Source organism: Sorex araneus, chromosome 2, assembly GCF_027595985.1.
Source record: "Sorex araneus isolate mSorAra2 chromosome 2, mSorAra2.pri, whole genome shotgun sequence".
Taxonomy (NCBI): domain Eukaryota; kingdom Metazoa; phylum Chordata; class Mammalia; order Eulipotyphla; family Soricidae; genus Sorex; species Sorex araneus.
The window spans coordinates 325,089,913-325,117,427 of NC_073303.1; the positions used below are offsets into that span (position 1 = coordinate 325,089,913).

Genomic DNA, 27,515 nt, shown 5'->3' on the forward strand with positions numbered 1-27,515 from the left:
ATTTAATTAAAGCTTTCACACACTGGGCACACTCAGGAAGTATGTGGATTTAATGGCCTCCTTTGAATGAAAGCAACAGCGGAATTATGATTCAAATAGTAACCGGCATTCTTACGACAAAGATATTTTAAATATGAAAGTATACATATTCTCATATAGCAATTTTTTTCTTTTTACTTTAGTAAGAGACAGCATAGTAAATGTTCTCTATAGGTATCTTTCTCCTCCCTCTTTCTGGATGTATAAGTTGTGAGTGAAATAGTTTATACTCCATCCTTATCATGTGTGTACTTTAGGTTGATTAAATTCTCTCAGCAAATTAATCATAATATATTAGTGGTTCTTAGGTTGTGAAATCCCATGCTCATCTCTCTTTGTTTTGATCTTATAGATCTTCCCAAATTCCATATCCTTGCTTCAATAAGAATATTACCTTTGCTTGCAAGGCAGCCCTTTTCGGACCTGACCTTTTTCTAATCTTAGCTTATGTATGAAGTAAGCAAACTAGGTTCTCTGTTACAGCAAGTATCAGGAAATATCATGAAGATAAATGCTTGTTAATAGTGAGAATTATGATTCTAATACCTCAATTTCACCACCTGTTTTGTTTTCTGCAGGAAAATGTCAACATAATTGCTACCTTCGCCTCAGTTTCCTAATTTTTCCAGCTGGAGGTAAGATTTCCCCTGAACTCACAGAGTTTAACTAAGATTAGTATGAACAAAAAATGATCTTTCATTAAGAATGATGAGGTTCAAGTGCATAATAAAGAAGACAAGAGTATGTATGCTGTGGGTTTCTACATACATACAGTTATAAACACATCATTTTGTTTTAGGTATCCTCTGGTACAAGTTATTATGGTAGCAGATGACTATCTGCAACCCACTGAAGACTAGCATTGCCAAACCTAAACGTTTGGCAATGGAAGACTGGAAAGTGCTAGTAGAGCCAGTGCCACTAAAGGGAGTCCCTTAGGATCTGTCTTTCTGCATCAAAGGGCTAGTCTATTGTTAAATATTCGGTGAGGTGTGCTCAAGACAACACACATAATTGCAAACCTGAATGCTTCTTACAATTACAGTCTTGTCATATCTAAGGAATGCCAGAAGCCAGTCTAAACTCCAGAGGAGCTGTTTTAAACTTCAGTAAGAATCACTGCATCATTTGACTACTTGTTCTATACACCCTCCCATTATTTTGATTCACTCTATCTGGGGGTGACAAAGTACCCCTTGATGTGGAATATAAGCAGAGGTCCTGGGATCACCACTGAGGAACAGATTTCTGTGTCTTGAAACAATTCTGACTGGTACAATGCTGAATTTCCCCGGACACTAAGACTTAACTACTTACTTGTAGGATATTATTGGTTTGTCCTTTCTCCCTTGTCACAAAGAGTTTGGGTTTATCTGGTAATAATCTCTAAACATTTTAAGACAACATTGGTATGTCCTGTTCTCCTTGCCACAAGGAGCATAGATATATCGGGTCACATCCATCAAAGTGCTCCCGAGTCACTCCCATTCCTTTGTCTATCTGTAACCACTTCTCTAAGCTCTCTTCCCCAACCAGTTAATCAGCTTTTCCCCCTAATCAGACTCTGTTAATTTGTAAGGTCAGACCTTTCTAGGAGACTGAACTTGTAAGTTAGTATTGTCTTTCTCCTCTCCTTATGTCTTTTGAATAGTCTACTTTAAAGCAATGCCCTTTTTGGATGGACAAAGAAAGACAGTTGTTAATATGCTTTTGTAACATGGGATTTAATTGGCTTCGAATATTATTCACTCCCGGGCATCTGCTTTCTCGACATAAGCCTCAGCTACCCTTACTTCCTAGCACCCCCAAAAGCAGGGTCCCAACGAGGGACGGGACAAACCCGGGCAAGCGGTGGGTCATGTGCTACCCTGGCATTGAGATGGGCTTGGCCAAAGTGCCTAATGCTTAACTATATGTTAAGAGCTTGGTCATGGAAATATGCTGTCATAGTCCAAAAGGATAGGAAAGACTAATCTGGCCTGAGCACTGTAGTCTGAGATCGAGATGACCCCAGGAGAGCAATTCTATAAGCTTAATGCATCTCTTGCTGTGTCCATATAAAATGATTTGATATTATGAATGCTTATATGTTAGTTAGACAAGGAGAGGAGAAACACACCCATGAGATTCTGCTCTTGGGTGGGTGTCCTGCTGAAAGAGAATCTGTCCTAGAAGAAGCATCCCCTGAGGGAAAGAACTTTACCCTATTGACTGTGACCACACCTATGTGTAAGCCCTGACCCCTCATGCTGGGGGATTTAAGGAGGCTGTAAGAGGGAGATCAGGGAAGAAGCAGAGAGAGAGAGACGGTAGTGTATAGAGAGGAGATTGGAATAAACTGCAGCTGAGACCAACCAGCCTGGCCCTCGTTCCTTCCTTCGCCCACCTTGTCAGCGCCATCAACCTCCCCAGGGTTGGGGAAGCGGCTGGAGACTATCGAACACGGGCGGCGGGAGAGAAAGAGCACCACTGCCCTGTGCCTGGTGTGGTGCCCCTCTCCTCTTTTTTTGTGTGTTTACACACTTACTGGCCACAAAGACCAGCAAGACCATAAAACAAGACTGGTAGAATCCATACTACACATGTGTTTCAGGGAATGAATTAATTATAAAGAAAGGGTCAAACTTGAAACATTACCTAGAAATAATCAAGCTTATTTGTAGGAAGTGCCATCTTTTACTCATCATATAAATCTGTGAGACACGAAGGGTATCTGAAAAAAAATTATTAATCCTGAGTTTATTAATTAATTCTTCCTCTTTTAGGTAATTGATGATATACATGAAGCTAGAGTAGGAGTTGGTCCTTATTACTCTAAAGGGAATAGCTGAGGGCAAGATCAGGCACACGGGGGGATACAATTAATAATTTATAGTTATTACATGGAAAAACTAAAAAATTAGCTTCCCTATACATTTAGAGCTATTCATTTAGGTTTACAGATTGGGGTAAATATCACTAAAATGAAAAGAAGCAAGTAGTTGAACAAAGTTCTCAGAGAAGTGATCCAAATTTTAGTTTATCTAGTGTAGTTCTTATGCTGCAAAGATCAGAGATATCACATAGAAAAACACGAGTCAGTATTTCTCAGGAGCCTTAAGCATTATCCAGTTGAATGGATTGATCAAACAGGAGGCTGAGAGATCCTAGACTTTGTGAAAGGTCTTTGAATAAGTAATAGCCCTGCTGCGGCAATGTCTCAGCCCCCCAGACACAGCCCAGCATCGCTGCCCAAACCAGCAGTGCTTCACCTTTTCCAGAAGCCTCTAACTCCACAAGGATTCCTTTGAACTGTCTTTTGGAAGAAACTACTTTCTTACAAAAGAGGACAAGTAAATAAGTAGACAGCAGCCACCACATCTATCTATCTATCTATCTATCTATCTATCTATCTATCTATCTATCTATCTATCTATCTATCTATGATGTATATATATGTATATATATATATATTAAAATGTTTTTAACAGGGCCCTAAAAGAAAATAATGCATTTTCTTTCCTCATCTTTTAACCTCTTTTCTAGAATCAGTGACTAGGGATTGGTCCAGGACCAGATGGAATTAAATAAACTAGGTCTCTACTTATATTGTCCCTTTCTATCCAACTTGGTGGTTTTCAGCTTCGCACTGTTAAAAGCTAGCTTATGGTGGACATGCAGTCGTCTAACCGTCCCCCTTATGGACATGAGTCCCTGTGGATCTGACTTTTCGGCTGTAAACTTGATAGTTTTGCTTAATTGACAACTACGCTAGGGTTTTTGTCATTGCTTTTGACCCTCTGTCTTGTGCTGAGCCTTTGGTTAGAATGGGCCGTGCAGAATTAAGAGGCTCTTTAAAGACAACTGGCATAGAGAAATAGCTCCACCACTTGAATGAATGCATTGCATGTCCGCTGGGGCAATAGGAACAAACCTTGAGCACAAAACCGAGAGTAGGACCAGAGCACTGGCCTAAACAACAGCAAAAAAAAAAAAAAAAAAAAAGAAAAGAAAATAACTCAAGACATATTTGTAAATTCCAACTTTAAATTTGAGGCACAATAAAGAGATGGTTTATCAAAAAATATTTGAAGTTAAGTAACTGTTTATAGGAAAAAAAACATATTTAAACAATACCTGTCATGCCTAAAGAGAAAAATCAAACTTTGGATTCACAAGTGACATTTTATTGTTAACAGAGGCCAAACTCAACTGTGCTCAGGGGATGGAAGTCAACCCTGGGGATACCTAGCAGGGTGGCAGGAGTCTCCTGGGTAATACTGGAGGACTGCCTAGGTGCTCAGGGGTCACCAAGGGTAATAGCTGGTGGTATTCGGGGCCATGTGAATTAAAGGTCTTGCATGAACTGGGCCTTTGAGCTCTATCCTCAGAGTCATATTACCAGGTTCTTAGAAGTTGGGTGTTTTTTCCTGTTATAAAAGTACCTTTTGTTTTGATGTTAGTTATTTAAAAAAGAAAACGTCCTAATTTGTGAAAGAAAACACTAACCATCAAAGGTTTTGAAATGACGCATCAGATTTCATGGTGCAAAGCCCTTTGGTTCAGTCCGGATGTTAATTTTATTTTATTATTGTTGAAAATGTGAACACAGCAAAGCCAGAGGAAACTTATTCATTGGAATATTTAGGGGCTTCAAGCTGGACAACAATAAGGGCACAACGAAGGAAAAATATCCCTCAGCCCTATTACTTATCCCAAGGATTAGACACTTTCCATATAATCAAAAGGGTCCCAGTTCAGCCAGAAATTTCAATTCCAAAGGAGGGCAGAGCTGAGATAGCTTGATATCAGATTTGTCCTGCTTTTTCTTGACTGTGATTCTCTTTTACCAAGGTCCAAATTTGTTTCCCCCTCACAGAGGTCTGAGCTATTTACAAAGTCACATTTCCTCATTTCTCATAGTCCCACATCCATGCAGACCAGTGGCATCTGGTTCAATATTTCATTAAATCCTCCCGAAAACTAACAGTTCAATCTATTAGAAAACTACAGTCCCTAAGCAACATAAATTACCTAGCAGGCTGCAGTCAGAGCAAACTGCACAGCCCATTTGCGGTAGAGACATTTCTAGCCAGAGACTCGCTGTGCATTCTGGATGCAAGAAGCGTAACCTTTAGAAGCCTCCCTGATGGTACAGGCACTTAAACTGAAAAAAGATTTGAAACAGGAAAAGGTTATTTAGGTCTAGAATGAATGATTTTTATACTTTTGCCTTAATTATCCTGGAATTTAATGTAGAATCTTTCTTGGGAATATGAGACTTGAGCCATTCCAGCAGCTTGGGGGAACCTCAACTCTTCTATTCACCCTGTGCAAAACGAATGAACAGTCACACACTGGCCCTTTGGAAGACTCTGCTCAACAGAAAATTCAGAGCTAATTTATTTTTGCTGCAGGGCATCTGCAAGTTCTGTGACTCAGAAGTAAGTATAGATTTCATTCTGGACTACTTTTGACAATCGGTGGGCAGTCCACATTACTTCAAATGTAGTTGTCACTTCAAAACTAATACAACCTTCATTGGCTTAGGGATGGGAGATGTGTGCTAAAAGTATACAAAGGACCAAACATGATAGCTTCTCAGTATCTGAACTGAAAACCATAAAATGCCCCAAAGTAGAAAGAGAGTAAGAAGGAAAGTGTGTGCCATAGAGGGAGGGCATGGGGGTGGTTGGAGGGATACTGGAGACACTGGTGGTGGAAAATGTACACGAATGTACACTGGTAGAAGGATCGGTATTTGATCATTGTATGACTGAAAATTATGAAAGCTTTGTAACTGTATCTCAAAGTGATTCAATTTAAAAATAAGTAGTTGGTAGCCTTAAAAAAAAAAGACGTAATACAAGCCCGCTCACTAGTGATGCTCTGGGAGTCATCGAAACCATGTTAATGCCAACTTCCGCACAATTCAAGTCCCTGAACTGACCCAGAGATCAAATTCTTCAGAAACCTCGCTGTTATTTGTATGTTCAGTGAATTTCTCCTTCTACCCCAGGTCAGGAGTCTGAACTTCTATTAAGCAAATGTTTCAATGATTTAGGTTTTTGTTTGTTTGTTTTGGGGTCATACCCAGCAGTGCCCAGGGCTTACTCACAGCTCCGCTCCCAGGGATGACTCTTGGCAATGCTCTAGGGACTAACTGGGGTTCCAAGAATTAAAGCTTGGTCAACTGTGTATGAGGCAAGTGCACACACATTGTCCTATCGCTCAGATCCCTAAATGTTATTTTTAAATGTCCTAAGTCTGCCTACATGTCATTAAGGGCTTTTTCTTCCCCTCAAATTTTACCATTGATTGTTACACAGAGAAAACAGTAAAATGAAGTTTTAATAACAACAAATTCTCAGCTCATTAAAAAATTTACTGCTTGGTACTAGGAGGGAGCAAAGACTGTAACTGACTGTAATTGTGTGTCTGGCACAGCAATCAATCCTGGCACAGCAGGGGGTGGTAGGGACACTTCTCTGGGATGAGAACTTTCTCTAAGTCCCTGGTGCCTGTCACAGATTAAGGCTTCTTGCTTAGAAGAGCTCACCTAACCGCAAGAGAAAAATACAGATGTTCTCAAATGAATCCTGTGGTTCCTGCATTGTCACTGATATGTCATGAAATTAGCATAGTTGACATCACTCAGTTAAGCAATCACCAGGAAAGTCACATTAAAGCAATCTGAGCAGAAATTGCAAATTAGGATTTGCAGCTGTGGTTTTATCCACACACACTCACCCCTCCTCCCCGCCCCTCACAAGCATTTCAGTTATCTGAGTTTCGGAGTTTGTTATTTTTATTTTTGGTTTTTTCCCCCCATCTATAAAATGAGAGGTTAGGAAGAGATGAACCCCAAGGCTCCTTGTAGCTCTTGAAATTCTATGCATCATTTACTTTGAACAATCTTGTGAATCAAATGCATTCCAAATGATAGGAATGTAAAGTGAATACTTGCATACTAAATCATGTTTCCAAATTACTGTTGTTTCAGGAATAAGTACTTACAGAAAAAATATAATGGACTCAATGTAAAAGAAAAAAATTGTACTTGAGGTAATTAGTAACCATTCAGCTATATGAGTATATATGCTTTTCAGAAAAATAAAAGGATACATTAGCAATCCAGGTGATTCCTTTTTTTTTTTTTTAAGGGGGGAATTGGGCCACACTCAGCGGTGCTTATTCCTGGCTGTAGGTTCAGGACAGGGATCCTTCCTTGGGTTCAGAGGACTATTTGAGGTGCCAAGGATCAAACAGGGATTAGCTGCATAAAAGACAGGGACCTTAAGCCCTGTTTCATCTCTGACCCTTCCACAGGACTTCTTAAGCCTAAATAAAACTACAGCTATACACTATACTAAATAACCGGGTTTGGGTGAAATTCTTATAATTCAATGAGTTATATGAAATTATATAAATTATATGAAATCTAAAAATAAAATGAAATCTCAAAATAAGAGGTGAGATAAAAGTTTTATCTTTTTAAAATTTTTAATGTGTTGAAAATTTTTAATGTGTTGAAATCTTTGCTACCCAGAAAAACTGCTTAGAGGTACACATTATGACGTTTTAAAAGTTTTCAATGAAGATATTCAATACTGGGGGGGAATAGTTTTAAATAAACCTATAGCTTTGATCCTTCCCTTGACTTCCCAAACATGTGTTGTCTTATTAAAGTGACAAATAATATCTGCATATTAAACATGCTATTTTTGTAATATAACTTTTTGGGCAGCCATTGCTAATGCGAGTCTGTCATATACAGACTGTCATATACTAAGTAAAATTTTATAATTTACAAATTCACCTTTTTTGAGGGAAAGGAAAGAAAATAATGAACATAAAATTGTAGGAGAAAATAGACCTCCTGGCTTTTGTCTTGTTTTTTCACTATGATATGTCTATGACATTTATCCTTTCAGTCTTCATTTCCTCCCATATTTTCACAATATTTCTTTAAGGAAAGTATCTCCAAGGGGGCTGATATTTATAGAGAAATTTAATTTGAAAGTCAAACAGGAATGCAATATACTTTATTGAACTTCCACTGAGTCTAGGCAGAGTTTCCATGTGTGGTATTATCGTGAATGTGGATTATCGGTGAGCAAATGTTTCTGTTTATAAACTAATTTTGATGAGAGGGGTTCTGGGCTACCCAGAGGTTGGACACACAAGCATGCATTCCCAGCGAGGGGAATTCCAATTCAACGGTATTTGCTGTGATATAGATTTGAGCTGGTTAGTTTCTGTTACTTGAAAGCTAGTAACAAAGGGGGTAACTATAAGTCAGCATTGTTCCACAAAATCCAGCACTTCTCTCCTCTATACAACTTATGATTATTTATTGTTTTGTCAGGGCATTTTTTTCTCCATTAACACAAATAATTGAGTGCTGATTCAACTTGCAAAGGAAACTTAAAAAATTGTTATTTTAAGAAAAATGGATGTGGGAATACCATTTTTCTTACTAATGAAGAAGAAACAGTCTGTGAATTACCACATTTAGCAAATTTGCTTGTGAGAGAAAGAAAAAAAATAAATCTAAGAATTCTACAGGCACTAACTGCAGTCTACACATTTATTTTTGCCATGTTTAATTTAAAATATTTATGATAATACTTCAAAGTATACTTTGTATGAATTACAAGAGATGTTATAAAGGCTGTACTACAGGTTCCTATTTCTGAAGTCTTGGCTATCAGGCTGCAAGGACTGCCAGGTTTTAAAGTAAAAAGCAAATGGTTTGGCAGAGAAAGAAGATAAGATGTGATCAAAATAAAAATATGTCCTTGTCAAATTAATTTACAAATATTTAAGTGTTCTCTAGGAAATACCATTCAAACTAAGGTTGATACTGTATAATAATGTTGAAGCAGATGGGAATAAAAAGCATACAGATGCCAGTTACATATTTGTAACTGAGTGCTAGAAACATGTTAGTGTTGGCCAGCACTGGGAGGCTGAGACATTTCCTCCCTAGCAGAAGTTAAATTGAATGGTAAATCCAACTGGGAATAAAAAGGCAGGGCATAAAACTGGTCTAAAAATCAATGTAGAGACTTAATGCTGGCCCAAAATGGCAAGGTGTAACTGATTTTCAAGGCTCACTATCATATTTCCCCAATTACTGGTAGCTAGCCCTTTTTCCCCACCCCCCCCAATATCAGATACCAAATTTTGTCAGCAGAGACAAAAACAAAACCACAAACAGAGCAGATGCATCACATTCATATTTCCCCACTTTCCACAAACCAGAACCTTCTGCAACCTCATCTGTTTTTAAACAGAAGGACATGCAAGCCCATGCCCAGAGCCCATCGCTGGCATGCTGGAGTTTGATCCTTATTCTCCCTGCTATCTTTTCACTCTAGACACTAGACTTCTTGGCCTTTGAATTGTAGATGCTCCCTCCAACCTGAGAGGGTCCTCCTCATTGGTTTCCCTGAGAGGAGTGGCAGTGATCAGTTTTGCTATGGTTCATGCATAGCCTGGCTGCTTCGCCTTTCCCTCTCAGAATCCAGCCCACTAGCAAGTATGAAGCGAGAATACAGCTGGAGCTGCAAGCTCTGGTCTTGAAACAGGACATTCATTACCTAGTTAACTGGGGCCATGCTGAGAAATGCTGAGTTAGGTTCTCTTGGGCACTTCAGTGTACCCAGGGCCATAACAAACAGGCTTTGCTTGTTGCATCACAGATCAAATGTTATTTGGTGCTAGAATGGGGGAAGCACTTAGAATTTTCACACCAAGTATTAATTGCATTTAGATGAGGGAACCAAATTGTATATTTTACAAGGTGATTTCCAGAGGGTTTGAAAACTATTTCTGCATAAAGGTGATCATTTTTCTGAGTCTACTGAAATGTCGGAGATCCTAAAGGTGTAGAAAGAGTCGCCAGGTTGACTCTCAGCTGAGTTTTAGACAGTATGCATGAAATTTATTTCCTGTAGTTTTTCTTTAATTAAACCTATAAAGAGTAAACTGACAGAAATTCTGAGGGCTATGTGGATAATCTCTGAAGCCACATGAACTTCCAGAATGTTGGATATAGTAATATTTTGCTTATATATTATCTGTACAATAAATAGTCAAGAAAAAATAATAACAGCTGTGAAAGGGATCATCTTACATTACTTTTATTTCATTCTCCAATGTCTAAAGTGAATGTGGTGGGACATTTGGTTTTCTTCATTTAACAACTGAAATAATCAGAGCATCAACCAATCATCTAAGACCATGTGTCCAGACACTGGTTCTTCACTGTCTCCACTGTCTGTGGCCATACTGGAATACTTTAGGTTGCATGCCTTAAACGTGGCTTGATGTGTTTCTGTGGCCTTCTGAGCCTCAGGTAAATATTATCAACCTAGCACCACTCTCCTTCTGTGAGCCAGACAAAGTCACTCTCTCAGTCTGGGCCCAGAGTCCAAGAGACAGAAAACCCCCCGCATGGCTCCAATAATCATGCTGGTCTACCTTTCTGCTCTAAGGCTGCCCACTGATCAGGTGAGAACCGACTGTGCTAAGAGTTCAAAGCTTTTGAAATGTCAACAAGTCCATCAATACTAAAACACTAAGAATTGTGACCAAATATATCTAAAACAAAATGTACTAACTTAACCATGTGTGACATCTTGAGTTTCGTGGCATTAAGTTGATTTTCACTGATGTGCTGCCATCAGTGCCACCTCTCTCCAGAACCTTTTGCTTTCCCCAAACTGAAACTCTACTCCTGTTAAATATAAACTTTTCAATCTTCCTTTCCCAGTCCTTGACAATCTCCATTCTGTTTTCTAGAAGTGTTTACCTGACTACTCTGAGTTCTGTATAAAATCAGAATCAGATGGTATTTGTCCATTGGTGATGGTTTCTGCTTTATTTCATTAGCATAATAATGACTTCTAGGTTCATGCATAGCACATGACAGAGAATTTCCATTCTTTATAAGGCTGAATAATATCCTATTTCATGTATATCTCATGTTTGGTCTAATCACTCTTCTGTTAATGGGCAATTGGAATTCTGATCGTTGGACGACAGAGAAGAATACTGCCATAGACACTGATGTGCAAATAGCTTTTGAGTCCTTGCTTTCAATTCTCTTGGATACATGCTTAAAAAGAAAAGTAAGTAGAGAGAGAGAGAGTATGGGGAAATATTGTCTGCCATGGAGGCAGAGGGAGGATGGGAGAGGGGGCGTATACCGGGGATATTGGTGGTAGGTAATGTGCACTGGTGGGGTGATGGATGTTTGATCATTGTGTGATTGTAACCCAAACATGAAAGCTTGTAACTATCTCACAATGATTAAAAAAATTTAAAAAAAAACAAACAGTAGAATTAGATTGCCATGTCATATTTTAAGTCATCCTGTTGCTCATCAATTAGCTCGAGCAGGCACCAGTAACATCTCCATTGTGAGACTTCTGTTGTTACTGTTTTTGGCATACTGAATACACCATGGGTAGCTTGCCAGGCTTTGCTGTGCGAGTGGGATACTCTCCGTAGCTTGCCAGGCTCTCCAAGAGGGACAGAGGAACTGAACCTGAGTTGGCCACGTGCAAGGCAAATGCCCTACCCACTGTGCTATTGTCCAGCAGTATTCTTACATTAAAAAAAATTAAGACTGTATCAAAGATTTATGCATTTATAAATTATGCCGGAGCAAGAGTAGAGCAGATAGGGAGCTTGCCTTGCACATAACTGACCTAGGTTCAATCTCCAGCTCTCCATACGGTACCCCAATCACTCTCAGAGTGATCCCTGAGAGCAGAGCCAGTATCACTGCCAGGCCTGATCCTAAAACAAATCTTCCAAAATCATGCAATTATAACAATGCAAATGTTCCTATTTTTAGTATGGTTATCATTTTATGCACATCTAAAAAGGGACTTATTATTACTGGGAAAGTAAGCTAATAATTTGTGTTTGCTCAGTCACAAGAATTATGAAACTGGGGCTGGAGCGATAGCACAGCGGGTAGGGCGTTTGCCTTGCGCGCGGCCGGCCCTGGTTCGAATCCCAGCATCCCATAAGGTCCCCTGAGCACCGCCAGGGGAGATTCCTGAGTTCATGAGCCGGGAGTGACCCCTGTGCATCGCCGGGTGTGACCCAAAAAGCAAAAAAAAAAAAAAAAAAAGAATTATGAAACTGGAGCAACAGTATGAGTGTAGGGCACTTCTTAGCTCTCTGGCACCTGAGGTAGTTCCCTGATCCCTGCCAGGAGGGATCCCTGAGCACAGAGCAAGGACTAATGCCTGAGTGTGGTGTGGCCCCAAACAAAACAACAGCAACAAAATATTTAGTGAATGAATTCTTGTCCACACATCCGTAGTTAGTAATTCCCCACATCATCATCATAAACAAAAGGGAGCCATACCACAGTGGGTAGGTGTTTGACTTGCATGCAGCTGACCCGGGTTCGATTCCTCTGCCCCTCTTACAGAGCCAGCAAGCTACAGAGAATAGCTTGCCCTCCTAGCAGAGCCTGGCAATCTACCTGTGGCATATTCGATATGCCAAAAAAAAAAAAGCAAAAAAAAATTAGTAACAACAAGTCTCACAATGGAGATGCTACTGATGCCCACTTGAGCAAATCGATAAGCAATGGAATGACAGTGACAGTGATATTATGTTTAGTTTCCTTATTTATGTATTTTTTTTATTATGTTTATTTCATTTACTGTAGCTTAACAATTTGAAATTTGTTCCTAGCTCTAGTTTAACAGTTTCAAATCCTCCACATATTGCCATTAAAATTACGAGTGTAACATCTGAAAGAGAAATGATCACTCAGTGACCTCAGTGTAAACTTAAAAATGCTACAGTTAAAGTAGTGGTCAGAACAGTAATTAAAATGTATTTTGAGAACTCAAATTTTTACATTTGAAAACAGAATGTTCAAATAATTGTTGCTATCACAGTAGCACTGTTGCGTTGTTCATCATTTGCTCAAGTGGGCACCAGTAACATCTCCACTGTGAGACTTGTTACTGTTTTTGGCATATCGAATATGCCATGGCAGCTTGCCAGGCTCTGCTGTGCGGGCGGGATACTCTCAGTAGCTTGCTGGGCTCTCTGAGAGGGATGGAAGAATTGAACCCAGGTCTGCCTTGCTCAAGGCAAATGCCCTACCTGCTGTACTATCGCTCCAGTGGTAGAATTCTCGCTTGCCACTCGGGAGGCCCGGGTTTGATTCCTGGCCTATGCAATTGTTGCTAATGTCCTTTAATTCTCTGTATTAGGAAAAAGACCTGAATATCAAGGAGTGTTGCACTATACATGATCTGATGTATAATTCTGCCATTTCTGGAACTGTGAATTTGTTAGTGATGCTCGTTAATCAACCACATTCTTTGTAGAGTCAGTTTTCCCCTTCACATAATGAATTATCATTTTACTTAACAACGGTTAAAACTTTAGTTAACTCTTGTTGATTTGCTGCTTTTATTTTTAACATTTCTGTCCACCATAAAAGCCAAAAATGACGCAAAATAAAATAGACTTACTTAGTCCACATTTCTTTATGAAGCTATTACTTGGGGCACTCCCCTTGGAAGACTTTCCTTAAAGTAATTCTAACAAGCTGGGTATCAGCCCTGTCAGCCAAGGGACACATGGTTCTAGTCAGAGGGTGACAGAGAGATCCTGGTGTGCACTATTGCAACACAGAGGAGTAAGCCACTACTTGAGGGCATAGAACTAAGCAAATGCACAGAATCAGGTCCAGTTAAAAAACAATTGTTGAATTGAGGGAATCTGTTTTGGACAAGTAGTACAGAGTCTTTTGTCCCCTCGCCTGGCTGTCTTCACGGTGCCCCTCAGAGGGGGGGGGTTGAGTTTCCCTCCCCACCCCGAGCAGAGCCCCCACAGTCTAAGACCTCCGGAACCCAGCCACAGCCATGCTCAAGGCCCCTCTCCACACCTTCGCACGAGCCTCACACATGAAGGAACCGGCAGAGGAACCCAGGTGTGTGGGACCTGGGGCTGAGATCTTCAAGCCTGCTAGGAACGGGACTGGGCCTCTTCTGCCCAGATCTCCCATTTTCCAGCAGCTAGGTGGTCACACCCCAAAACTGCTCCTGGCGCCGCTGTGTAATCCCATCAATGGCCAACATCCAGAGACTATAAAACCAAGGTCCCAGAAGTGCGGCCACATGACATCTTATATCCTAGTTCTCCCTCTTGGAGAATCTGGCAAGCTACCAAGAGTTTACTGCCCACATGGGAGAGCCTGGCAAGCTCCCCATGACGTATTCATATGCCAAAACCAGTAACAATGATGGGTCTCATTCTCCTGACCCTGAAAGAGCCTCCAATGTGGCATCATTGGGAAGGATGAGTAAAGAGAAGCTTGTAAAATCAGGGCTAGGACGAATGGAGACGTTACTGAGACCGCTCGAGAAAACAGACGATCAACGGGATTATGATGATGATGATGATGATGAAGAGTGCATATTTAAAACTGAATGGGTCATTTAAGTTGAGACATAGCAATTGGGACCTTAGAAAATGAAATAACATGAGAGAAGAAATGCCACATTCTCAGAATCTACAGTTTTCCTGACTTGGCTATCTGAGCTGGACTAAGCAGAAGAGAATGTCCAGCACCCAGCACTCTGATGTGGTCAGCCAACATGGGCACAATTCATCTTAGAAAGGAGGATCTCACTAGTGTGGGCCAGATTTCCTTTCAAGAACTCACCCAGAATGATGAGCATTGACAAGGGCAGACCAAGTACTCTCTTCTACATCTGGGGAATTGTTTGGATTTATTTATTTAATTTTTTTTTTTTGTGTGTGTGTGTGTGTCACACCCAGCGATGCATGGGGTTACTCCTGGCTTTGCACTCAGGAATCACCACTGGCGTTGCTCAGGGGACCATATGGTATGCTGGGAATCGAACCTGGGTCGGCCAAGTGCAAGGCAAATGCCCTATCTGCTGTGCTATCACTCCAGCCCCATGGATTTATTTATTTAATTTTTAAAAAGAAAGATTAATGTGACCAGAACTTAAGAATTTTAACATTTATCTTAAGAACAAAAACACTCTAATTGATGTTACTGTCTGAGGCTCACCTAGATTCCAAAGATCCTTCAGTCTGCATTAGAGAGAGATTTGGGAGTTGATAGTGATTCTAAATACTGAAAGCAGGATTGAGCTCTAATTAGAAAGTGGAGGCACATTTAATCCAAAGTGCCTGACAACACTACCAAATAAAAGAAGAAAAGCTTAAAGTTTCGTGTGTTTCCAAGTAAGAATCAAGTACTCAAAACATACATTACAGGCTGGTTGGGTTATCTGAGGACACCATAGGACTGAAGTATGTGGGTAACATTATATGCCTAATTCACAACTCAGAGTACTAACAACTATACGATCACGGGGAGCTACCGGGATGCCACTATATGCTTAATTCATAAATATCAACACTGTTGTAAAACATGTCTCAAAAATAATAAAAGATGGATGAATTTGGGAGAGAAAAAGACCAAAAGAGTGAATCAGAGAAACATATACAGAGACAGGAACAGAGAAATAGGCATATTAAGTCACTCCTGAGAAAAATGTCATTTGACCAAACCATTATACTACAAAATAGGAAACAGATATGCCAGCTATAACTTATTTATGTTACATAAAATTATTGACAAATGTAATTTTATTTTATTTACAAGTATACTTGGGCTGGAGCAATAGCACAGTGGTTGGGCGTTCGCCTTTTACGCAGCCGATCCGAGTTTGATTCCTCCGCCCCTCTCGGAGAGCCCCGCAAGCTACCGAGAGTATCTAGCCCGCACGGCAGAGCCTGGCAAGCTACCCGTGCGTATTGGATATGCCAAAAACAGTAACATTAAGTCTCTCAATGAGAGACGTTACTGGTGCCTGCTCGAACAAATCGATGAGCAACGGGATGACAGTGACAGTGACAAGTATACTTTCCGCCCCCTCCTTCTGTGTGTTCCCATTAAGGCTATGTCTTCCCTTCTCCCCCTCTTCATAGCCCCTGCTCTTATTTATTACCCCATACCTGAGGACTCCTCTCACTTATACCATAGTGAATGATAAATCTTTCAATTACTTGAAAAAATAATAGAAGTTTATAGTCTTTTTATGGTATAATGCAATATCTATAACCAGGTGACAAAATGATTTTACATGTGGTTATTTACATTTTGGCTTATCTTAAAATAGATTTAGGAATCACAAATTGGTGTCCAGATAACCAATTTTATTTGACCAATACAAAATTAAAACATTATTAAGTTCCAGTGTATTTTTTTAAGAAGATTTAATAAAATAAATGAATATTTCTTACTTCCCCTGAAAGTGTGAGGGAAGAGGGTTATCTGTGACACTGCAATGGAGTGGAGTCAAATGAAAGATGATGCTTTCCTCAAAGGGCCTTAGCTGAACTCACCTGGGCCATCTTTAATAGCCCTATTGATGGTCTGATCATGCCCTTAAATAATGCCTCCTGCAACTTCTAAGACCAGTTTGACAAATTATAAAGGAATACAATTGACTACTGTAGCTACAAAACTACAATAAAAATGCTTTTAATTCAGGATAAAAATTCTTAATTAAGAATTCTCAACAAAGATAAATACCCCAGAAATGGCCAATATCACTCCTAGATGAGAGTTATTGTGTTTAACATGTCAGTTAATGCTATGCCCCACTTCCTTTTCACAGTCTTACAGTATTCCTCAAATTCCCCTCCCTTTTCCTAAGTGAAGGTTAAGACCATAACTTTACTTCTATGACTATCCAATACACTTTGGGACTGGAATGCTACTTCAATGGCTGATGCTGACTCCAAACCCACAATCTAGGCTTTCATCAGATTGGGTAAAAGGATAAAAGGATGCCATGAAAAATCCTAATAGTTGTACACTGAAGCTACGCTCTTCAGAAAATGGCTATAACCAAATTGTTTCTATTTATGTATTCTTTCTGAAACACGGACAGCAAACCAATGTTTATCATGAAAAGGAGAAATGCCATGCAAAGGAGCAGGAGGGAGGCTACTGATGGTCAGAGTAGGCTTGGGAATGAAAAGACAGGAATCAGTTATGAAGAGCCTTGGCAGAGCTACTGAAGATCTCTGAACACTTCCATTGTAAATTCACTGAATGAAAGGCCTGAAAAACTGGATATTTTCATATAGGTAGGGTCAATGTTTACAGCACTGTAGTACTGTCGTCCCGTTGTTCATCTATTTGCTTGAGCGTACAGCAGTAACATCTCCTTTGTGGGACTTGTTGTTACTGTTTTTGGCATATCGAATACACCATGGGTAGCTTTCCAGGCTCTGCCATGCAGGCGGGATACTCTCAGTAGCTTGCCGGGTTCTCCGAGAGGGACGGAGGAATTGAACCTGGGTCAGTGGTGTAAGGCAAACACTGTACCTGCTGTACTATCGCTCCAATCTGTTTACAGCATAATGAAAAATTTATCCTGGAACAGTTGATTTGCTTTTGAATATAATAATTTTTTATCAAAATTGATGTTGCTTGTGAAAAATACATCAGTGGTGTACACTGTTCATAAAAAATCTCAAAGATGATTACAAATAATTTGAGAAATGATAATTATAAGCCTATTTTTAAATCAAATACTGTCTCAATTTAAATACATTTAAACTTTTTAAATAAATTAAAATATAAATAGTTATATTTATATTAAATATAAATCAGTTAAAAATTTATATTAAATATAAATCAGTTAAAAAAATCATACTATTTATTGGGCTGGAGCAATAGCACAGCGGGTAGGGCGTTTGCCTTGCACGCGGCCGACCCGAGTTCGAAACCCTGCATCCCATATGGTCCCCTGAGCACCACCAGGAGTAATTTCTGAGTGTAGAACCAGGAGTAACCCCTGTGCATCGCCAGGTGTGACCCAAAAAGCAAAAAAAAAAAAAAATCTATTTTTTTTTTGAGAGAGTTTCTATTTGAGAAACTCTATTTGAGAGAGTTTCTATTTGAGAGAGTTTCCGACTACTAGAATACATTACACAATATTTCACAAAATAACTAAATAACTTATGGTATTAAAAAACTTACAGATCTCCAATAAATAAAACACCAAGATAATACAAAGTTTAGTGTTATGGTGAGAAAAAAAACCTTTTTGTTTTAATTACTAAATACACTACAAGTAATTAAGGGCAAAGCAAAAAACCATGTGTGAGAATGGTGTTGCAGGATGATTGAAAAGGACTATTCACAGTCTTAAACATGCTATCATCTGAGAGGAAGGGCAGATGGCGCCCTGATAATTCAAAAACCTGAAAGTAAGGAGTGAGCCTGTGCGGGAGGTTGAGGAAGGGGAGTGTGAAAGCCCCGTGTCCACCTGGAATTCTGACAAGGAGTAAGCTCTTGCTCCAAGTTAACTCAAACTTGGGAAAAGTTTGAAATAGGATAGCTTGGACTATAATTTTGCCAATTTCTATTTTTTTGTAGTTTCTACAGACAAAACGTCTGTTGAATTTAGTAAATTAGTCCATTTTTACTTGTTTTTGTAAAACCTGTAATAAATAGCTTCCCATTGGTTCTACCATAGCAATGGCAATAAGGAAAGGATATTAGATGAAAATAACACAAAATGCTTCCCGTTGATACGGGAAAGCATCCTTCACTTTAAACATACACTTTATGAACACACGGTCAAAAAACATACCAATCCTATGCCAGTAATAGATTATTTAGTATGGTATTGCATATTGTAATGCTGGAATAGGCCCCCCAAAATTCCTTTCCTAATTAACAGTCAGTAGCACCTTTCTATCCTCCAACCCCTGGAAAGAAAAATATTGAGACAACTATGCTATGGTCAGCTACAACTTCTATACAAAAACAGTGTGGCTGGTTATAACATGGTTAATCTTGGGGAGACCAACACTTTAATAGTTCTTTGATTAGCTTTTCTCTCCTAGTCTCTCCTTGCTAAATACCACCACTGTGCCTTTATTATATCTGGGGTAATGGAGGGATCCGACGCTGTATATTTCCCTGTGCCACATAGCTAGTAAGTGGTGGTGGTCCTTGAGGTTCCTTTTCGTCGACACTATTCGCAGACTCCAGTATTTGTCTCTAAAGGGGAAGAGGTGGGCCTAATGCTTCATCCATAAGACACTATGATATTAAATACCAGCAGAGTGTCAAATAGCTATAGACTACCATCTATAGTGTAATCTACCACAAGCTGATGACTGTATGGCATTTCCCACTAATGGTTACAAAGTCACTCCAGATTTTACAGAGCAAAATTTCCTGGGAATTTCTGCTAAGGCTAATGTAGAGGCTAGTTATATATCAGATACTTAATGTATTTGTCCCACGCTTTGCCATAAATTACCTCTGTCACTTTGAACACATCTTTGAATTTCAGAAAAACACCAACTGTTTACATGAATTAGCTCACTGAGATGCTATGATTTCCCCTATGAAGTACACATTATCATTAGCATCACATTTCACACATGCTAAGTGAGTTCAGAGAAGTCACACAATTTATCTAATCTATGCTACACCAGTAGGAACTGGGATGTTAACTCAGGATTGTAGTATCCTAAAGTTGAAGTAATTGCCTGTTTTGTTCTGCCATTTTCATCCCACAAATACAAAATCAGCATATATTTCTCAACCTGCTTTTTTCTTTTCTAAAAAATCTTCTTTGCAAAGAAACCCCAAATAACTGCCAAATAGGACACAGTTAAATAAACCTTTAGATTGAATTTTAAAAAGGAGTTACCATGGGAGTAAATTATCAGGGTAATCACATGAAGTCCAGGATAGGAAAGGCCTTTAAAACGGTCAATTTATTTAACTTACCCTCTGTAGAAGAAGTTCACTTGTTTATCAGTTAGAAAAGTGAAGGGCATCAATTGATACATTAGGTTGACATCCAGATCTCATTGTATGCACATATTTTGTTCCATGTATGTCAGATCATGCGCTAGAGTGTATCAGTCTCAGAATATGGAAATGGACCTTTTTATTTTATTTATTGATTTATTTTTGGTTTCGGAGTCACACACAATAGTGCACAAGCTTACTCCAGACTACCTCTATGTTCTGAGATCTAAACACCTGGCAGTGTTCAGAATCATGCGCTGTTCCTTACCTGCTGTGCTATCTCTCTGGTGCTAGCCTCAGAATTTTGCTATTATTTATATGGATACATATTAATTATGTTTATTCAAAATAATGCAGAGAGTCTCTTGCCCGCACGCCTGGCTGTCTTCCCCGGGGCCCCTCAGAGGGGATGGGCTCCAGCTTCCCTCCCCACCCCGAGCAGAGCTCCCGGCGGCCGAAGATCACCGGAACCTAGCTACAGCCATGGTGGAGGCTCCTCTCTACACGTTCGGACAGGCCTCATGCATGAAGGTACCGGCAGAGGAACCCAGGTGTGTGTAATTCCATCAACGGCCAACATCCAGAGAGAGACTTAAAAGCAAGCTCTGAGAAGCGCGTGGCTGCTTAGCGGCCGCATGATGTCTTTAGTCTTCTTCTCCCTCTGGGAGAAACTGGCAATCTTCTGAGAGTTTCCTGCCCACATGGGACAGCCTTGCAAGCTTCCCATGGTGTATTCATATGCAAAATCCAGTAACAAGCTGGATCTCATTCCCTTGACCCTGAAGAGCCCCCAGTGCAACATCTTTAGGAGGGCCAAGTCGAGATAGACTTCTAAGATCTCAGGGAAAGGACAAAATGAGATGTTACTGAGCCCGCCCGAGAAATTGGTGATTAATGGGATACTGTGATACTGATACTGTGATTCAAAATAATATTTACAAAGAAATGCTATTCATGATTTTCTGAATGTAGTTTCAGGGAATGAGACTTTGAAATAAGACTTAGAGTAAAGCATCCTAACTTAAGACATTTTCAATTGTAACTTACACTCAGCTGCAACAGGAAATAAACCCTCCTCTATGTTATATATGAACAGGTATAATGGGAGAAATCTACATAGTGCCAAATTCCTGCACCTACATGCTACAGGCATATCTTTGAAAATGAGGCTTTCATCAACTTTTCTCTATTATTCTTTTTGTTTCATGGTGTCTTCAGGAATACTTTCAATTTTTATTGAGATATTTTCTTGGTAGCACTAGTATTGTTTAACTACAAAAGAGTGCGAAATATTTAATGGCGTATGTTGCATTTGCAAATTGTACATCTGTTAAAAATGTTTCATGAAAAGAAGAGGTAGTGTATTTCAGGATTAACACAGGAATATACACTTATAACAGGTGTTCATGCAGTAGAATAAACTAACACTTGCTCTTTCAATAGACCAAGGACAAATATCTCTTTAATAATTTTTACTTAGTCACGTATGTAATTTTTATTTAGTATAATGGTTGAGATTATTATTGCAATTAATAATAATGTTCTCAAATTTCTGAGAGAGCTATACCAATTTGAAAAACAATAATAAATACAATTACTTGGGGTATATATGCCAAATTCTACTAAATATGCAACAGATAAATTATTCCTTACAAAATGTTAAAAATGCAGGTATATTCATCTGCAAAAATATATAATTGTGCATAGATAAAATTAAAATATCTCTTATTCAATTTGTTTCATATTGATTTTAATGGTACACTGTGACTTGGTTGAGACATTCATTTAATAAATATCCATGTCATAGCCTTCTTCAATATTGCTACATCAAAGTACTGTGCCCTCAAAAGCACACATAAATTTTTGAAATAGAAAATTTATAAATTTCCTTTGTTAATATAATTTTTTTCATTCCAGTTGATAGCACAGCAGATAGGGCATTTGCCTTGCATGAGGCCGACCCAAGTTCGATTCCTCCATCCCTCTCGGAGAGCCCAGCAAGCTACCAACAGTATCCCGGCGGTACAGCAGAGCTTGGCAAGCTACCCATGGCGTATTTGATATGCCCAAAACAGTAACAACAAGTCTCACAATGAGACATTACTGGTGCCTGCTCAAGCAAATTGATGAACAATGGAGGACAGTGCTACAGTGCTACTAAATAAAATTTTTAAAGTGTGTGTATGTTTTTTTCTACTATAAAGCTTTTGCAACTGGTTTTTTTTTAAGGTGGGATTCATTTTAAATTGATACAGTAGGGCTCAAATGGATGAATGTTCATTAACAAAAAACTTTTTATTCATTTGTCATAGTTTTATAAAATGTTATTTAAAAGTAACCAATGGCCACCTCAGACTTTAACGAGATGTAAAAGAACTCCAGGAGTTGAACAGGTTTTACGTGTTCATTTCAAGGCTATCTTCAGAAGGCTATACAGTCTAGTGACACGAAGCTAATAACTGACAATGCTGCCCAAGAAATTTGCTGCTCCCTCTCCCCAAAGCTCAGGCCCATCTGATCTGACAGTCTGACAAATACAGACTACTGACTTTACTCAGAAATACTGATAAATTTGCTTCACCCACACTTTCTCTTGGGTCCAGACCAATATGTGTCTGAGTTGGCTGATGCAGAGTACCATGAGTAGAAGGAAAACAGAGTAGCTCATAAAGTAATGGAAATCAGAGTTTGATTAAAACTAGCTTCTAGCCAGCAAAAAATGAATAATGATATGTTGAAATCTATAACTGAGACTGTTCTTTCCTGCCCCATTATTCCTTCCCTTTACCCCTTCTACAACTCCCTTTTCACAGGGCCTCCTGTGTGAGCAGAAAAAAATGTCTTAGAAACTAAGTACTAACTAATTCTTCTAAACTCTAACTAACACAACAAAAAGAGTCTGTGGGAGAACTGCTGTGGGTATTTAAATAATGAAATACTAAATGAGACACCCCCCAGTCATACCTAGAATATTGAATGGATAGTGAAGCCATCATAGGATGCTATGCAATAAAAATATATAGTATTTTGGGGGCTGAAGAGATAGTAATTGTGAAGGCTGCTTGCCTTGAAGGTGACTGACCCCAGGTTTAATTCAAATACTGCATATGGGTTCAATCCCTGGCAACATATATGACTGGTTATCAAGTACTATCATGAGTGATCCTTAAGCACAGAGTCAGGAATAAGCTTTGAGCATGCTAATTATGACCCAAAACCAAACCAACAAAAATTTAGTATTTTAGAACTGGAAGGAACTTCAGACACCATTTATTTAGATTTTTCTCGGTTCACCACTGAGGAATCAAAGGCCCTGAAAAGCCTAGAATCACAAAGTTAATTAAAATACAGGTCCAAGATTTCCAATTTTAAATTCAGGTCTTTTCATTACCTATCAAACATATTCTAAAAATTTTTCCTAATTAATATCATACTTTATTTTGTTTTAAAATAAATTAAAAAATTCAGACATAAATTTGAAGGAAAATTCTGAATAATCATAAGTTTTAAGAATTTATATTAAACTTGAACCACATGACTATTCTGGTCAAAATCTTACAAGTTTCCCACTTATAGACATATATGCTAGGTAATACCTTACAGAGAACTAGTCTGAATTTTACAGGAAAACAAACACAAAAGCATTACATGCTGTGAAAACAAACATTTAAATCAGTATTTGGTTAATAATAATTGGTATTTAGTCTAAAGATGCATCAGGGCCATATGCTACCATAGGCAATCTCTCCAAATGGATAATTTATAATGTAACCTACACGGCAACCTGAGAGACCAAGGTCAAATAATGAATTAATCCAGCAGAAATAGACTCTTGGATGATGAGTTAACATTTAGCTAAGGTCATGAGGGCAGCTTGATAAGTAGTTTCAGGATATTCCTCCAGAGAGCCTGCCAGATGACAAAAATCCAACATATTCCCACAACTTAAAATCAAACTGTCCAGAAACTTTAGTTTGAATGTCTAGGCATGGAAAGTCTAGTGTTTCTTAGGATTTACACTTAATCCTGCTTTTAAAAGAAAAAATAATTGGTCCTCAAGATAAGCTTTCTGCATAAACATAGAAGTGGGAAGAGAAGAGTATCCAGGAGGAAAAATATATATACATACGTATATGTGTGTGTATATATATCATATATATATGAGGGATGAGGACAAAATTTTAAAAAAAGAAACACAAACACAAAAAGGGATGGATAAGCAGATAAATGGATAAATAGGAACAGAAAGAGATAAAAATGAGAGGCAGAACAAGTTAAAGGTAAAATGTGAAGCCAATAAAATAAGGGAAAATGAATTAAATAATGAGGGAGATAGGAGAGAAAGGAATGGAGGATGCATGAAATGCAAAGGAAGAGCATTTCCTTTGCATTCCTTTGTCAGGACATAGGTCAAAGATTAGTGATCCATCTATCTATCTATCTATCTATCTATCTATCTATCTATCTATCTATCTATCTATCTATCTATCTATCTATCTATCCACATTTGGTATGCAGTAAACGTGTGTTTGAGAGCCTAAATAGAATAAACAAAATAAAGGTAGATGTAGCAAAAGAATACGTACATAAATACATATGAACTTACCCCTTAAATCTTGCTGTTATCCAAGAATTTATCATCATTCTTTATTTTCTTCTCACTCTACAGTAACTAAACTGTCATCTAAAGCAATGTTTCTTGAGCAGGGTCCTTAAACACCCTGTGGGCTCCAGAATATACCAGGGGGCGACTAGTGAAGTTGCATACATGGGAGGCCATGGCAAGTCTAAGGGGTCTAACCAGCTTGCTGGGGGGCTGTAGGAAGGTAGGAAACCTTCCAACAAGTTCCGAAGGGAACCACTGTTGGTGAAAGGTTGAGAAGCACTGAAAATCCTTAGCTCAGTTCTGGATACATTGATGACTTTACATGTAAGTGCTGCAGAACACACACACCATATCCCAGCCCCCGGCAGACAGCTCCACGCTACGTTAGAGGAATAGTGAACTTGAGAAGAACTAAAGGTTGAGCTCTTCATCTTCACGTATTTTCTGCTTCCTCTATTCTACTTATTGGTGAATGGTAAATCACTATTAAGTCTAAACCAGTAACTAGATTCTTTCTCTCTTGCTCCTTACTCTTTTCAATTCATTGCTAAAACTCACTTCCTAATTTTTTTAAAAAAGTGCTCCTTCCCCTTCATTTTTCTGTTTTATCTAACTTGTGCTCTTTTTGTTCTTCACTGCACTCAGCACTAGCATCAGTGACATTTCTAAGATAAAAAATTATATTACTATCCACTAAAGGATATTGGATTTTAGGTCCAAGCTCAGCCTCACCGATGCCAGATGAGAATTTTAGATTTTACTTTGCCCTTCATCCCCATTACCTCCTACTCTCTAGGTATATACTTGCTTTACAATTATGAGAAAAGAAATAAAACAAATATTAACTTTGTTAAGGAAATTTAGCTTAGTGATTTGTACCATCTATACTTTTAAGTGCAGAATTTATATATATTAGTAGCAATAATATTTGTGCTCATCTCCACACACAAATGAAAACTTTTATTTTCAAACCCACAAAGTAAGACTTACTTGTTTCAGCCATAATCTGTTCTTCTCCTCTCCTTGGCCATTTTTTTTTGCTAAACAGAGCAATCTCTTACCATCCCAGATGCTCTATTATGTGTCTTTACATGCCCAGAATCTGTGTTTCCATCAGGCTGTTTCTTTTAAGATTTTCTTTTTTACAGGGCATGGCACTGATTAACTCCCTAAAACGGAGTCTGCTTATAATCTGAGGTCAACTAATTCTGTTGTCAACATTATTACTGTAATGTCTTCAGAAGACAAGTATCCTCTCTGCTATCAAATACATTGATATGTCACTAATAAGGACAAAGAATTTCCTGGTTAAATGAGTGGCTTTAAAGATTCTGCAGTTTTATATACCAATTCAGGTAAAACACATGATCTTACATTATTTTGGCATGATGTGCTTTGTTTTTCATTAAAATCACAACTATTTACTCTGAATTTGTCCAATAATGGTGAATACTATAGGACAATAATGAACTCACAGTCATAGATGAGTCTTGGTCATCAAAACCAACTCAATGCCAGAATATTTCTTATACACAAAAAGCCCACTCAGCAAACAATGGGACAGAACCATAGCTTTATCAAAGCTTGGAGCTCACCTTTTCTTCATTACCAGCACAACTCCAAGAAATATAATAACGAACAGCAAGATTCCAGCAATGACTCCAGCAATTTTAACTGTATGGTCTGTTTGTTTCTCAGGTTCTGGGACTGGTTTTGGAGTGGCAGCTCCTGAAGATGAAAGGAAATGAAAAAAAGGAGAAAGGTGGGTAAGAGAGAATAGAGATTTTACATTTAATGAACAAAAAATTGCTGTATTTAACAAAGTAATAAGACTTATCAGAGCCAGCAGACAGACAAGCTTTGATTTTTTTCAACAGCTTTCATATGTAATGAAAGGAGTGTAATTGTTCGCATTGTTCTTCAATATTTTGCTAAACCATAACAGAAGTTGGAATGCACACCCACGCCTGACCCTTTTATAAGAGATTATTCTCAAACATCGCTTTTTATACTTTTATTATCTATTGGCTCCTTACTTTTTCTCAGAACTTGCCAGAAATATAGTAGCTATCCTAAACCTTTATCCAATATTGATTTGCTGTAACATTTTCTTAATTATTTTTCATAAATGAAGCAGTGATTCCATAACACATTAGCCCAAACACCTGGAAAAGTGAGATAAGCTCATTTACCATGTGTTTTACCAGCAATTTTTTCTCTTTCTTTTTCTTAAAAAAAAATAAAAACACATAAACACAATAGAGATTCCTCTTCCCTCCCGACTGCCTTTGGAAATCTAAATCTAGGTCACATCTGGTAAGCAAAAGATTCCTTCTAAGCAATTTATTCACGAAGTGGCAAGTGGCTGATCATCACACTACTGGCAACCACATTTAATATCTGTTTAAATGAGATAACCAGAGCCTTACAGTGGCTACTGTCTTACCTCATTTGCTTTGCCATTTCCAAAACACCGTTTGTCCTGTAAACTGTATAATGTGATGAAATGTCAAATTTATGTCTGATGAAATATCCATTTTCTCTGCTAAATGAGCTCAGGATGAAAAATACGGGGGATGCAACGTCTACTTCACTAACAGACTGCGTTTCGTAAGGGCCGTTTCCTTTGCTAACAGAACATGAGTGCTCAGCACCAGAGTCACCATGTTATGCTTAGGAGGCAGATTATGATTCTGAAAATAGAAATTCTATGTCCAAATCTCACCTTAAAGGGTTTTTGTTGTTGTTGTTGTTGTTGATAAGAATGTACTTAAGACTGAATTTTGTAGCCATCCCCTTTAAACACTTTGATTAGGTTTTTCATTCATGCATCATCTGACTCTTGAATACTTCCTCCCCATTTATTGGAACAAACAAACAAACAAGCAAACAACCAACTCCCCTGGCAGTGCTCAAGGTCTACCCCTGGCTCTGTGCTCAAGAACAGCACCAGGCCCTGCAGCGTGGAAAGTAAGCACCTTAACTCCTGGACCATCTCTCTAGTCACCAGTTCTG

The 27,515-nt window shown here is 38.6% G+C and overlaps 1 protein-coding gene across 11 annotated transcripts in view; it reads right to left on the reverse strand.

Annotated features, from left to right (window-relative positions):
* Positions 1 to 27,515, reverse strand: part of PTPRM (protein tyrosine phosphatase receptor type M) — an 853,909-nt gene that overhangs the window by 226,114 nt on the left and 600,280 nt on the right. For all 11 annotated transcript variants that reach the window (XM_055126601.1, XM_055126595.1, XM_055126600.1 and 8 more), the window contains one exon: positions 26,096 to 26,228. In XM_055126601.1, the coding sequence (XP_054982576.1) occupies positions 26,096 to 26,228 (133 nt within the window). The remainder of the gene's footprint in view (positions 1 to 26,095; positions 26,229 to 27,515) is intronic.